The following is a 15,788-nucleotide window of genomic DNA, read 5'->3' as shown; positions in this document are numbered from 1 at the left end:
TCACTGTGCATATTTGGACTGCAACATGTATTGATTATTTTAAGGTAAACACGTTGTCCTTTCACTTCGGCTTTGGGCAAATACCAGTAAGAAAGGTTGATTTGTAGGTCAGGCTAAATCTCCGGACATTTGACCTATGCGGGATTTAAACCTTGTTTGCCCATCTGCAGCTCAGTTCGGGGGAGCAGATGTGTTGTTTAAACACAAATTATGTGACTCAGCTCTACACCTGTGACAGAGGATGTATCTCTATGTTCTGAAGATTGGAAGAGAATGAATGTTTGCTGTTCTCTGCCTGACTGCACCATCTTCCTTTGTTGAGCAAATGAGCAAACAACCGTTCTTGCCATATTTGAAAGGGGTTGAATTGTACTTCAGAACAAAATATTCTTTCCATGTGTTTGTCAGTCAGTATTCAATGTTTTAAGGTGAAATCATGATACCAACCAGGATCGAGCTTGTTACTGCCTGCATCAATCTCAGCTGTAACAGTTTGTGTGTCTGTGTGTTTTGGGTTAGGTTCGCTGAGCCCTCCGTCAGTTGCAGTATCTCGTCTGGAAGCGGCGCTCTCTGAGATATCTGACATTAGCTCCGCCCGCCGCCAAGGACCTACCTACATCTGGGCCACCCTGGAACGCATTTGGCTGCAGGCTGGTATGGCAGCAGCACTCATGACTTGTAATGATATTTCCAAAAAACCTTGAGATGGGATCCCACGGAAAATTAGATTTTAGAATTCCCCTGCCAACAAGGAGTCTTTTTTCACTCCTGCTTGGTCTTCGGGGTCAGCCACTTATCCTAATTTGTTCCATGTGAAACCATTTGCTTTTGAACAAAATAAGCAGGGAAACTTCGATTGACTCGAAGCGATGAATAAGATGACTATGTTGTAAACACTATTGGTGTAAATAGAATAATTAGATCCTATAGTTTTTTGTTTTTTAGCAGAGTGCATCATCTGTTGGATCTTTGTGGATTACTGCTTTGAAACTTTGAGTTTGTAATGTGGTTGACCGACATCTTTTGGTTTCAGAGCCCATGCGTGATCATTGGTTAAAAGTTGAGACCCTCTAAGCAGCCGCACCCTCAAAGTGATGTTTCAGTGGGCTGATGTGAACTACTTATGTGTAATCAGCCTTACCTGCAGCCTTACCTTACAAGCTTTCAGTTTGGAGAATCCCCGTGGAGAGCCAGCAAGAGAGCCGAGTTTGTGTCGCTTTTGCATCAGGCATTTACTTACTTACTTACTGTGTCATTACGTCTTCTCGGCAGAAGATAGTCCATGTTTGCAACAGGCATCACTGCTCCTCCAAATAGACACATTTGTTGGTGTCTCTGTGTCAGTCACTCTCCTTCCTCTCTATTACAGTACACAGCAAAAGTCTTGAGTCACCCCTCATTATTTTATATTTTGCTTCCAAGGAGCCAGACTTTCCTGTAATCTTTTACAGTGGTCTTGAGCAATAGTTCTTTTTTTAGACATTGGCTGCTTTTTCACTCATTTTCAGTCCAGACCTCGTACCAGACCATTTTCAGAGTAATTTTCTTTTGGCTTGTTAAGCCACTTAACACTGACCTTTGAATCATATCAGCATAGAAATGCCACCTAACTCCAGAAATGAATCAGTACACACAGACAACTTAGCAAAGAACCAATGACAAACAAGGGAGACTTTTGCTCTGTGCTTTATATTTTCCTATGTTTGTATTATTGCAGTCACATGAAAGAAACGTCATCAGCACACATGCTCTATACTTGGGAGCTGGCAGGGTAAAAGCTGCACATGCTTGGTCTAACTGATTCAAAGCTTTGTGTTCTCACTTTCAGCCCTTCGGGGTAATTTTGAGGGGATTTTTTATTTGGCTGCGCTGCACGTGTGAAATGGCTGTGATTAGCATGCTGTCATGCTAACACTTGCTAATTGTCTCTATGCTCGGTGAATCAGCGACTACATTGGTTTTATTGTTCAGGCACTTATCAGTCATAATTCTGCGGAGCCCGTGAGTGGCCACAGACAGAGAATTCTATTGAAACAAATTCATCTACATATTACGATTGTGCCCACAAGATAAGTGTCTATGCAAAGAGCGAGCACAGTGCACAAGCCTTACTCCCTGAAGCTTGGCTCCCTTTAATAAGACATGAGCTCTCCTTTGTGAATCATGTTTTCAGGGGAGCTCATGTCTTATTAAGAACAACCAAGCTGGCTTTAGTGCACACTGTAGCGCAGTGGCCTGTTGTGCTCACTTTGTGCAGAGATGCCTATTTTCATGCTCACAAATTCACTCAGATGTGGGAACAAAATAATGTCTTCCATCTTAGGCCTTTCACAAGCTCCATGTTAACCCAAGTGACAAAATAATAGCGAAACAGCCGTAAAGTCAAACTCACTACCAAAGGTTATTCAGAAGCCAACATGAATTTCTTAACCAAGTATTTTGCTCTGGGTTCCATGGTTAATGAGGATGTGAAATCCCAAATGCCAACTATCTGGTTGCATTGTAGGAGACATTAGGATTTCTCTGCAGTAAGTATTTTTCACCCTATGGCAGCCATAATCTAAATGATAAATTTGCTGCAATCTAACCGATTGCTGATATTTCAGCTTTGACCAAAGTCATGAAGAGTCCCTCACGAGGCCTTTCGGTGTAAAATATGCAGAGATGGGGACTCAAGTCGACTCGAGTTTCTGTTTTGATGACTTGTGACTTGACTTGACAAAAAATAAAAGACTTGAGACTCGACTCGGACTTGGAAGTTAAGGACTCGGCACTTGACTTGACTTGAGACACGATGACTTGAATGACTTGAGTGTTAAGCATCTAGCATAACTTCCAACTTCCAACTTCCAACCAGTGAGTGCTTGTCAAATTAGCTAATATTATCCTGTTAGCCTAGTCGGTAGTTAGCTAACGTTAGCTTGATATGATACGGGGTGGACAGGTTGGACACGTTGGCCAATGATGTTTACTGACAGTTACTTATATCTTTGTCTTTTCACTTTATTAAGATCAGATTCTGCAGGTAAAATTGCAAAAATAAGGTGACTTGACTGTTACAGGACTTGACTTGCCCAAGAAAAATTTACTTGGGACTTACTTGCACATGTGTGACTTGGTCCCATCTCTGAAAATATGTTATCTGCACCAGTTTGCAAGGACCCATCAGGTCACTCTGCAGCCTAAATATGTGTAATGGCATGAAGTAAATGTGCCTAATACTCATGCGACTGAGTCCACCTCCATTCAATGGAGAATTATAATCTGCAATGTACAACAACGATGCTTCAGCTCAGCTGACCCAAAAGGTAGCATGAATAGAACAGTATGTGCAAACCGACCGGTGCTTTTTAGACACACATGCAGACACAAAAACCATGTGTCCGGCCTTAGACCGCACATGCCTTTACTAATGCTTGAGCATACTGGTCAAATGGGCCTTGTTAATGAGGGTCTGAGTGAGGACAGAGACTCTCTTCATGCTTGGAACAACCTCGCCACAGAAATCCAGATCAGATTTTAATAAAAAAGAATTTCTGATTGCGAAGGTGCACTGTGCAGCTGTGGTGCCTGGCTGTCTTACACAACTTGCTGACCTGCTTATGAGCTCAGTTTAATTTCAGTTTCTCTTGGGAGTGAGACTTTGTTTATGCACTTAGTACAATGTGAGCGCACTTTTTTTTCCTTGTTCTGAGCACTGCAGTAACTTAAGTCTGAGAAATGCAGTGCCCATCCCAGCTATGACCTGTTTGAAACCTTGTTAATGTTTAACATTACGTAACTGCATAACTGTATTAAATTATTTTACAATTTAACATGATCAATGGGATCACTGCAGCCATTTAGTACAACATCTGACTTTGCAAACAAGAGTAAACGAGTAAAATTTTAACTGCTTAGAGGTCAGCTAAGTACAGCCCGCTTTGTATGAGAGAGTGTTCTGCATCTGCACACATGTGTCTGTTACAGACCGAATATCAGTGATGTGCACAGCTGTTAACTACATTCCTGCAGCTTTCAGCCTGTGGAAGTTTACAAGAGAATGCAGCATGAGCAGGAAAGGAAGGGAGAGGGATACAGAGATGTAACTACACTCCATTCGTCCTCTCAGCTGGAGTGGGTGAGGCATGAGAGCAAGCATGGGAATCAATAGAGAAGAGGCAGCGTTGCATCCAGTTTACCAGTTCATTACAGTGCAGGAGAGGAGGTCTAAGGGTTTCTGTGTCTGTATTCGAACGTTATTTTCTACAATCTCGGTTTTTAAAAAGTAGGAACGCTATGCAAAAGGTAAATAACAATGTGCAAATTCCCAAAACCAATATTCCATTCACAGTAGAACATAGAGAACATGTAAAATGATGAAAGTGAGAAAGTGACTGTATCATTCAAAGTATTAGCCTGCGGCGCCGGTTAGCTCAACTGGTTGAGCAGGCATCCCATATGCAGAGGCTGGAGCTGCTCGATGCAGCCGGCCCCGGTTCCAGTCCCGGCTCGGGGCGCTTTGCAGCATGAACTCCCACTCTCCCTCTCTGCCCTTATTTCCTGTTGAGCAACTTTCCAATAAAGGCCACTAGTGCCAAAAAAAAAAAAAGTATTAGCTCATCTTCAATTTGATGGCAGTAACACATCTCGAAAAGTTGGGAGAGGGCCATGTTTACCGCTGTGTAGCTTCTCCTCTTCTGTTAGCAACAGTCTGTAAACAATCTGGGAACTGAGGAGACCAGTTGCTGAACCTTTGGGAGAAGAGTTTAGTCCCATTCTTGTCATTCAAGCTGCTCCGCAGGCAGACCAGTTCAACACCTGGAGTCTTCTGCTATAAATGGTTTTACTCCTATCTCACAGATCGACAGTTTTTTATAAGTATGGATACATGCTCCTCAAGAATTCATAAAATCCAGTGTGGGGTTCCCCAAGGATCAATTTTAGGCCCATTGCTTTTTAATCTGTACATGTTGCCTCTTGGGGATGTCATCAGGAGACATGGCATTAGTTTTCACAGCTATGCTGATGATACACAGCTTTACATTGCCGTGTCTCCTGATGACCTAGAACCAGTTAACGTTCTTTTAAACTGTATTTTAGATGTAAAGTCATGGATGGCAGAGAGTGTTCTTTTTGACTCAGAGCTGGATTTTATCCAACATATTAGAAATGTAACAAAGACAGGATTTTATCATCTTAAAAATATTGCCAGAGTCCGCCCATTTCTCTCTTGCCAGCACGGAGGTGCTGATGCATGCTTTTATTTCTAGTAGAATAGATTATTGTAATGCCCTGCTTTCTGGTCTTCCCAAAAAAAGTATTTATTACCTACAATTAATACAGAATTCAGCTGCACGCGTGCTGACACACCGGGGAGTTTTATTATGTAAAGCACTTTGTGCTGCTTTTTAGTATGAAAGTTGCTATATAAATAAAGTTTGATTTGATTTGATAATGCCACGTTGTTGTTATGGACACAATACGTAGATCAGCATTGTCTTGCTGAAATATGCAAGGCAGTCCCTGAAGAAGACGTTGTATGAATGAGAGCATGCGTTGGTCTAAAACATATACCTTTTGCCTTTCAAATGTGCAAGTATCCAGTTCCGGAGCCACGAATGCACCCCCATGTGTGACATGAATGGTGACAACAAGCCGGATGGTTCCTTTCCTCTTAAAGTGGAATTCACCCTTTAAACAACATCGTGCCCAATCACTATATTTGACCATAATATAATAGTGAATTGTGCTGCCACTGGGTATTATGTCTTCATATTAAATATAAAACCTTTTCATTTTTTAGAAATGGTGATTTGACGCGTCATGAAATCAACGGAAGAAAAAATAACAAACTACAACAATTCTAATTAGTTATAGTTCTACTTCATGCACGTAGTTCTAGCTGCTATAACAACTAACTAATATCCTGGAACTTGGTGCCACGTCATCAACTCGCCTCTCCTTTATTGACAGTGCAGCTGAACAGCGCCACACATCGACAAGTCGCCTATGCCTAATAATAGCAATAGTAATAGTAGGCCTATAGTAATAGTATAGTAACAGCAATGGACCACCACGTTGAAATGGAGGGGTACCTTTTTGAGCCCGAGTACACGGCTGAAGAGGTGAGGCAGAGGAGGGCTGAACGCGAAGCAGAAGCTACTAGCAGCACCTCACAGAGCGGTGCTAACATGGAGTCCTCGAGTAGTTCTACCCTTCCTCGAGTTGACAGCAACTGGTGGTGTTCGTGTCATCATTGCCAACCACAGCAAACCGAAGTGGAGTCACTATGTTGTCAGGAATGGGACCTGTCTCTCTATCGCTGTCTCTATCGCTGTCTCTCCGCTCTGCAAGTTGCTTCGGCTTGTCGCGTTGGTATGGCAACGGCCTGATTACACGCAATGCATTTTGGTTAGTTGAGCCAATCAATACAGTAGTGAAAATTACGGCTCAAGACGCAATTGTATACAATTTTACAAAATAACGCAAAATCTTTTTTTTTTTTAAGTAAAATACCAAGTAAGAGTACATTATCCATGTTAATAGTGCACGATGGCTAAAGGTGAATCCCACTTTAAGTCTGGAAGACTCATGATTCCTAGAAAGAATTTCAAATTTCAATTTTGTCTGACCACAGAACAATTTTCCACTTTGCCTCAGTACATTGTAAATGAGCTTTAGCCTGGATCATGTCCTCATTTGGCTTCTTTTTTGTTTGAAAGCGCCTTAATCCACATTTGTGGAAGCCACAGCAAACCGCTCTTTTCGCACCCACTCTTATTGCTGAGCTGTAGCCAATTTACTTAATTAGCTGCAACGTGTTCCTGTAGCTGCTTCTTTTTGATACCACTTACTAATTCATCTTTTTGTTGCTCCTTTCCCTTTTAGACGCTTCCATCAAATTCAAGATGAGCTCATTTCTTTTCAGGAATTACTAAGATGTCTCACTCTTTTTCTATTTTCTGTATTTTTTTAAATTTGCAAATGATTGCGTTCTATTTATTTACATTTTACGCAGTGTCCCAACCTATTTTGGAATTGGGTTTGTATGTCTTACCTTTAAACTCTGTGTCTCAGGCAAGATAGAAAATGTTTGTCGCGCTATGTTAACCTTTACCCCCCCCCCTCTTTCCCAGCATTCCTCTTCTCGTCAGTCATTTCCTCTCTCAATCTCACATCCTCATCAGCTACTCAGGAAAAAACCCTGAGGGCTTTTTAAAGGGGATATAATTAGCTGTATAAGAGACGCATACATACCTGCAAAATTAAAAACTCTTCTTTAAAAAGTCTTTTTTTTTGTTTGTTTCTGAGAGCTCAGGTGAGGAGCAAGAGAACAATTTACATAACCATTCTCTCAATCTGCTCAGCAAAATTAAGCTATGAAAAGGAACCCCGAGGCTGGGAAATGGTTTTTTTTTTTTACGTCTTCATCCGGCATAGGTTGGTTGTTTTCATGCTCTAGGTATTCCCCATCTGTGCACCTATGAGACACAGGTAAACAAACAAAACATCCGCTACCAAGCACACACATGGGTTCTTCGCACTCAGGAGCAGACGGCGCTCTCAATATATTTGCCCAACACAGTTCACTCGATCTCGTTCTCCATAACACACACACAAACACAAACAGGGGTCTAACAGTGTTTAAAGCTGTGGGGTTTATTTCTCAGGCTTTCTCTGGGCGTTGACCTGACGTCCACTCACAGAAATGATTGACAGTTCACTGTTCCATCTTCCCGTTCAGACACTGGCCCGCTCCGGCCCGAGGGGCTGGTCCTCTGGTCGGGCTATTTGCTCGAGGCCGATTGGCAGGGGAAGTGCTTGTGGGCGTGATTGTGAGTGTGTGTAAGTGTTTTGTGTCTGGGATTTGTCCACATCTTCCCAGGGCAAAGGAAAGGAGGCGAGCAGCTTTAGTACGTGATGGCCATATTTAGGCAAGAGTTTCATGACTTCCCAGGCATTACACTGCTCCCGCTGTGTGTATACATTTCTATATGTGTATGTGTCCATCCAAGTATTTGAGGGCTGTGCTGTTTATATTTGACCATGAAACTGCCGAACTCACAGTTAATCTCTGTCACTGTCGCATGTTGCTGAGTGGATGAATTCCACTGTAGTCTTGTCCTGTCTTAAAGGGATAGTTCGCCTCTTTTGACATGAAGCTGTATGACATCCCATATTAGCAATATCATTTCTGAACATCTTCTTACCCCCTGCTGCGTCCTGTGAGCAGAGTTCCAGCCTCGTTTTGGTGTTGATGAAGGTAGTCCGGCTAGTTGGCTGGGGTTTAAAAAATAAAGCGTCTTGCTTCTCAAAACAATATGCGTTCAAAAGAGTAATACATTTGCATCACAAAATCGTTCCTCCAGAAAAAGTCAGACCTCACAATCTTTTGGCGCTATTTTTGCCACGTTCAGCCACCTGCCGACAGCCGCACCTGTTACAGTGTTTACTGCTCGGTCTGCACTTCAGTCTGCACAGTTTACACAGCCCGTAGTGATACGAAGCTAGAGAGAAAATAGCGCCAAGCGATTGAGGTCTGACTTTTTTTGTTGAACGATTTTGTGACGCAAATGTATTACTCTTTTGAACGCATATTGTTTTGAGAAGCAAGACGCTTTATTTTTTAAACCCCAGCCAACTAGCCGGACTACCTTCATCAACACCAAAACGAGGCTGGAACTCGGCTCACAGGACGCAGCAGGGGGTAAGAAAATGTTCATAAATGATGTTGCTGATATGGGATGTCATACAGCTTCATGCCAAAAGAGGCGAACTATCCCTTTAACCACCCTTTTTTCATCTAATTTTTTTATTTGCTTCTTTCTCTCCACTTCTGCTCCCACACCACCTCCATCTATCCCTTCTCCTTTCTGCCCTTTTCTGCCGCCCTTGTCCTGCCTCTCCTGCTGCAGGGGAGCTGTTCGCGGTGGACGGGCGGCTCAAGGAGGCCCAGTTCTGCATAGCCGAGGCCAGCTCGCTCTTCCCCAACTCCCAGTCTGTGCTGCTCCAGCGGGGCCGCCTGGCCGAGCTCCGGGGTCAACTGGACGAAGCCAAAGGCCTGTACGACGAGGCCCTGGCCATCCATCCCACAGGAGAGCGCATACTGGTGCACATGGTGAGAGACAGTGGAAGCTTCAGAGGCTGTAAAATTGAATTAAAACTTATATAATACTCGGCTCTGTTTAGTGTCACACACGCAAGCAGTGGTCAGTGTGCACATACAGAGACACAAACACACAACATGCATGGATACGCTAATACATTAAGTGCTTAAATTGAGTCTATTAAATTAGAACTGACGTAGTATGCAGGCTGAGCATGTGCTCATACACATTTCTAATGCTTTACTTGAGTTCACAAATTACATTCAATTGTTTGTTGTGCAAGTCTTTCACAATTAAGTCGAACGTGCTCTCTTACACATACTGTAGAAATATTCACAAATTTAAGATTTAGTCATCGATCCTTTAGATTAAATTGAATTGTAACGAAGCTCCACCAACTGTCTTTAACGTTTATTCACGACCCACATATAGGCACATTGTCTAAGACTGCATTGTAATCATTGATACTGTGATTCTGTGAGGTCGAACAATCACATTACACTTATGCACACGTTTATATGCTTGCTGTACACGTTTATTTAAAGCAATTATCAATTCATAGATTTTGTGAATAGGTGAAAGGGATTCATTTTGTCTGTTAGGTTCCAGATTGAAGTTTAGATTTAATACTTGAGAGACCCAATCGTTTTAGTTATTTTATTAATCTAAAGCAAAAAAAATACTGAGGTTATGATATCATCTGAATTTTTAAGAACATCTTGATGATTGTTATACGAGAATGACTGGTGAAAGTATCAAATTAGCCAACCTAGCCTCACACTTAGTCGATCAAACTAAACAAGTTACAGAATAAATCAGAAATGGCAGCTGTTTTGCTTCCTGAGACAAATCTCTGTTTGTAAATTGGCTGCAGATAATAATAACGTAAAGACTCAGTTTTTGTGTTTAAAATGATAATCATCTCCAATTTTCTTTGAAGAAGCAGAAAGGTTAGCGATGAAATAAAAAGATTTTTGATAATCCAGCACAAATTTTAGGCTAGTTTCCTATTAGCCACTATCCAGCGCAAATTTTAGGCTAGTTTGCTATTAGCCACTATCCAGTGCAAATTTCAAGCTAGTTTCCTATTAGCCACTATCCAGTGCAAATTTTAAGCTAGTTTGCTATTAGCCACTATCCAGTGCAAATTTTAGGCTAGTTTGCTATTAGCCACTATCCAGTGCAAATTTTAGGCTAGTTTGCTATTAGCCACTATCCAGTGCAAATTTTAGGCTAGTTTGCTATTAGCCACTATCCAGCGCAAATTTTAGGCTAGTTTGCTATTAGCCACTATCCAGTGCAAATTTTAGGCTAGTTTGCTATTAGCCACTATCCAGTGCAAATTTTAAGCTAGTTTGCTATTAGCCACTATCCAGCGCAAATTTTAGGCTAGTTTGCTATTAGCCACTATCCAGCGCAAATTTTAGGCTAGTTTGCTATTAGCCACTATCCAGTGCAAATTTTAGGCTAGTTTGCTATTAGCCACTATCAGAGGTTAGCATCCTTGTATCAGCAATTGCAGCTGCTCACAAACAGTGTTTTTCTCCTGTACACAGTTTCCTGTGAACAGACACTGACACAGTAAGAATCTTTAAAGTCTTAATGGTCACATTACAGGCTCATATAGTCTCAATTCCACAAAATAGTAAAAAAAATCATTTTAATCCATAACTGATAATAAAAAAACAGCGCTAAAAGACTGGCTGTCTTTTTCCTGATCACTCCCCCACTTTCACTTCATCCCAGCAGGTCCTCTCTCTCTCTCTCTCTCTCTCTCTCTCTCTGCCACGCTATAAAGATCCTCTCTCGCCCACTCCCACCCACTCTCCTGCTCAATCTGCCAGTCTGTCTTCCAGATGATCCACTGGATTAACCACAGCCACTCTAACTTCTGAACTTTCTCTGTTGTCATGGTGAAGGGACCAGAGAGGGATATTCCTCAAATCCAAAAGCTAGCACCACTCGTCATGTGCTCACACATGAACGCATATGGTTTTGGTCTCCATGGTTACAATAAATGTGCTGCTCGATATCTCTTTGACTTAAGAACAAGCCATCTTGTGACCACATAAGGCTAATGCTTTCGCTCCTACTGTGCACTTTTGAAGGGGGTTTGTGCGTCTGTATAGAAGTGCAGTCCCAGGGGCAGGCAGAGGTACGCATCTCTTCCATATTTGGCCTGTGGGAGAACCAATCCCAGTGGGTAAAAAGTTGAGACAAAGCCAGCTGGCAGGGTCCTACTCTGGGTCTCTTTACTAGACAGATGTGTTCTCAGTCTAACTTTTTGTGTGTGTGTGTGTGTGTGTGTTTAGGCATAACTGTGTTTGTGTATGCCAGTTTTCCTCCATGGATTTGGCGCACATGTGGACTATTTGTGCTTTTTGGAGTAAACTATTCGGAAGCACTTGCATTAGGCCACATATTTTGGCAAGAAGAAAATGACCCAACTACAAAAAAATGATGCATTCTCTATGGAATGTCGTAGGATATTCCTTCATTATGCTAATATCTTGTAAAAAAAATAGCTGTATTCTTACTTTGTGGGACATTTGATTTGGAGCATGCCTATACTGTGTCCCGCATCAGCTTCAGAATACAGATCACAGTTGCTGTTACTCTGCAGCTCTGTCTTCATGCATGTATTTTTATACTGTATCTGCTGTGGACACTTTGTGTGCCAGTGGCCCACTTACTCCGCTCTGCCTTAAGGGGAATTCTGATGATATTCTTGGTTGATATTTTTACACTTGAGCCATTATTCTGCAAAAGAACATACTGTACTTTCCTTGACTGTCCTTTAGATGCATTGCAGCTTTTATTGACTTGGCTGTGGATAAAAGTGGATGTACTCCTGCTGAGACATGACAGTGGAGTCCATCTGATTTTAATTCCTCTGATTTTATCATGAAAGATTGTGTTCGTGCGTGTAAGTGTGTGTAAATACAATCTAAGGTTTTACGTATCACGCCATAATACTTGACATTTATTTAAGAAGAACTTTGCTAAAATACAGACACTTGTGTGACAAATGTCACCCTATAAAAGCCAGAAGTTTTGGCAGTTTGTTGGTCTAGAGCATTCAGGTTTGTGTTAACATATCACCAAGGAGGAAATATATCAGCAATGATCTTACAGAAACCAGAAAAACACTGAAAAAGTAAAGCATATTTGAATTTTCTTTATTTTCTTCAAAAAGAACATAGCAGCACAGCTTAGGTTTGCAACGTTTCATCCGAACGAGTCTTGGACTCGTGGAACAATGTCCTTTGGACAGATGGGACCAAAGTGAAAAGGCTTGGCTATTTTAGCAAAGCACATTACCACTTTTGGTGAAAACCAAACACAGCATATCAGCACAAACACTTCATACCAATTGTTAAACACGGTGGTGGAGGGCTGATAATTTGGACTCGTTTTTCAACCACAGGACTTGGGCACTTTGCTGTCATTGAGTCGACCATTAACTCCTCTGTATACCAGAGTGTTCTAGAGTCGAATGTGGAGCCATCTGTCTGACAGCTAAAGCTTGGCTGAAATTGGGTCATGCAACAGGACAATGATCCCAAACACAAGTAGCAGATCTACTGCAGAATGGCTGAAAAAAATGAAAAGAATTAAGATGTTGCAATGATCCAAACAAAGGCTTCAACCTAATTCAAATACCGTGCCTGGTCCTTAAGAAATCTGTGCATATAAGAATGCCTGGAAAACTCAATGAACTGACGCAACACAGTAAAGAAGAAAATTCCTTCACGGTGATAATGTCATTAAGAGAAAATGATTATTACATATCATCTGTTTTTTGTAAGCTTTTCTTAAATATTAATGACATGGTGTAGTATGCCAATTGTTGCTGTTAATCTGAGGTTGTTTTTTCGTCATTTGAAGATCTGGGAAGGACCAGAGACATTTTTCATGACGTCCCGATACACAAAACCGGAACTGCAAAAAGCCAGCTTTCAAAAACAAGAAAAAAAAGTACAAAAATTAGGTGTATTTTGCTTAAAAATAGCAAAATTATCTGCCAATGGAACAAGAAAATGTGGCTTGTCAAGATTTTTCAAAACAAGTAAAAATATCTAATCTCAATTAACCCACAAATACCTTAGAATTAGTGTATTTTAACTAATAACAAGTACATTTTTCTTGATTCTAATCAAATACAAGTGGCCTATTTTCTCAATATATTGAAAAATATTCTTGAATTAAGTAAATGCTAGAGCCATTTTCTTGACATAGTGGTATGCTAGCCTGGGAAATCCCATGCTGCTTTGCGCTCGATTTCATTCTCACTGCAAAGTCAGCCTGGAAACCACCGCCCTTATTTTTGCCAGAGTTTGGGAACCAATCACAGAACGGGGGGGGCAGCAAGACGATGACGACGTCTATGCGCTACACCGAAGCTTGTAGAGTGTTAATCCAACATGACAGCGGACACAACGTTACCGTTCAATGCAGCCTTAGAAACTGTTTCGGAGTAGATTCACCCTGGGGTCATTTGAACCGTGACATCCAGCAAAGTAGCCCACCCGAAGTTTTTCCGATATTGGCTGAACATCAGCTGAGTTACTGAGTTATTCCGAATAGCTTTGTACAAGCGCTGACAGACCCTGGCAATATCTCCAAAATTACCACACTAAAATCACATGTCATGACACCAAACTTCTACAGTAGTACAAATATGGTCTGTACTCACCAAACGATGCATTTGGAAGTTTGTACATAGTCCAGGAGTTTATTATTATCAACACAAGCCTGATAGCTTTTCTGCTGCTAAAGCTGCGTCGACGTCACTTCAGAGAGCTGGGAGCTTCAAAGTAAGATGAGGGTTGATCTACTACTGTAGACAACAAAGCAAGGCTGCTCAATTTCTCCATTATTAAAATAAATTCACAACTCTACAACATAAAAAGTCATGTAGAATATAGCATATAGGCCTACTTTGTTGTTAATTTAAGTAGCTTAGAGCGCAAGTTTACTTTTATTTGACTTTTTTTTCTTCTTCCTCGTCGAATTTCTGTCGTCATCTGGTATAAGTGATACAATTGGCTATTAATCGCGCGCAAAGCAGCATGGTAAGAACCTGACGTCATTTGATAGACATTCGTAGCGCCCAATAAACGGCTCCATGCAATCGTAAACCACGCCTCAACTACAAGAAAATGCACACCTAGTTCCCAGACCACCATCTCATCGAGATTGTGGACGCGTCAGCCAGGCTAGTGGTATGCACTAATCCTTATATTTCTTGAAACCAGCTTGGAAACTGTTGATATTCTAGCTTCAAGCATGTAATTACTCAAAACAGGTCCTGAAATCTCAGTAACAAGCTGTAATATCTTATTTAGATAATTAAGGACAGAAACACTTAAAACAAGTGAAACAGTCTAACATAAAAACTGCTTACTAAGAAGAACTATCTTATCGGACAAAAAATAAGCATATATCCCTTTGATCTAAGATATTTCTTTTTACTTAGATTTCACTTTTTGCAGTGTTGGAACTATTAGAGGATGAGCTTTCCTCCTTCTTGACACATGACTGTAAGGTCTTTGGAAAAAACCTGTTTTGTCATTGTATGTATAACATGCAAACAAGCTCTCAAGAATCAAATAAGGGTGGTAACAGGCATTTTCTGTGCATCTTACCACTGAATTAACCGGCCTGTGCAAGGATACTAATGTTATAAAAGTGTTTATATAACCCCAAACATATTTGTTGTGACCTAAAACTAACTATTATTAAGATGTGAATAAGTCATCTAAGTGTAAAAATAGCTGACCTTTTGGCTCTCTATACCTAACCTTACTTTCTTAAGCCTTTCTTGCTAAAAGGTTTTGCTAGTAACTGTCACCACATGACACTACAGCTGCACATGGCTAAGTGCTACTTATTTGTTAATGAAGGTTATTCTTCTAAAGTGAGACAGAGCTGACTGCATTTTAGTGCAGCCCAAAACAGGCCACTAATGTTCCACTGAGCCCTCATTGATCACAATTTTTATGTTTTCTCGTTAGAAGAAAAAGCCAATTCTACTTCCTTGTATGTGTGTTTTTAGCCTAACTAGCTTAGCATAGCATAAACAATGAAAGCAGATGTAAACAGCTAGCCAAATCAGCGAATTGTCAACCAGAACTCCTAAAGATTTAGAGTGACACCCAAGTTTAAATTCACTTTAATGAAAGCGGAACAAGACATGAATGTAGATTTTTATTTTTTTTTATAGAGCTTCTTTCAACCAGTTTTTAAAGAAGTCATATTCCCCTAAGCAGCCAAAGCAGGCGAGGAAAGGGAAATGTGAGTCAGGGAAACCCATAAGCGGAATCCTTACAGAGGCTCGCCAATCAGTGCTGAATCTGATTTTATATACACCACTTCACTTAGTCCAGCTCTTTATATTAGCAACGGCCATCTCCATGTGGTGTTTGAGCATGTGTGGGAGAAATGCGGCGATCAGACAGTGACTCACGGCTCTGGTCAGCTGCTGGTTTTAGAGTATTTTTGGTTTAACGAGGGTGTGGTTGTGAACCGGTGTGGTACCATGTGTGTGTATATGCATAACTGCATATGCGTGCTTGTGTTTTGCAAAAGTATTCTAATGTTATTATGTTGTTTGGATCTACAGGCTAACTTCAAACATGTTATTATGTTTGTCTGTCAAAGCTGAAGCAGTGTCAAATATTCCACATTTGTCCGTCC

At 41.1% G+C, this 15,788-nt stretch overlaps 1 protein-coding gene across 1 annotated transcript in view; it reads left to right on the top strand.

The window, feature by feature from the left end:
• ttc7a (tetratricopeptide repeat domain 7A) overlaps positions 1-15,788 on the top strand; it is a 79,438-nt gene that overhangs the window by 47,311 nt on the left and 16,339 nt on the right. Inside the window, exons 18-19 of the mRNA XM_075474644.1 lie at positions 520-654; positions 8,898-9,100. Coding sequence (XP_075330759.1) covers positions 520-654; positions 8,898-9,100 — 338 coding nt within the window. The remainder of the gene's footprint in view (positions 1-519; positions 655-8,897; positions 9,101-15,788) is intronic.

This window comes from Odontesthes bonariensis, chromosome 2 (genome assembly GCF_027942865.1).
Source record: "Odontesthes bonariensis isolate fOdoBon6 chromosome 2, fOdoBon6.hap1, whole genome shotgun sequence".
NCBI classification, from domain to species: Eukaryota; Metazoa; Chordata; class Actinopteri; order Atheriniformes; family Atherinopsidae; genus Odontesthes; species Odontesthes bonariensis.
The sequence above is the reverse complement of the archived record's forward strand: the minus strand, read 5'-3'. Positions and strand labels throughout refer to the sequence as shown.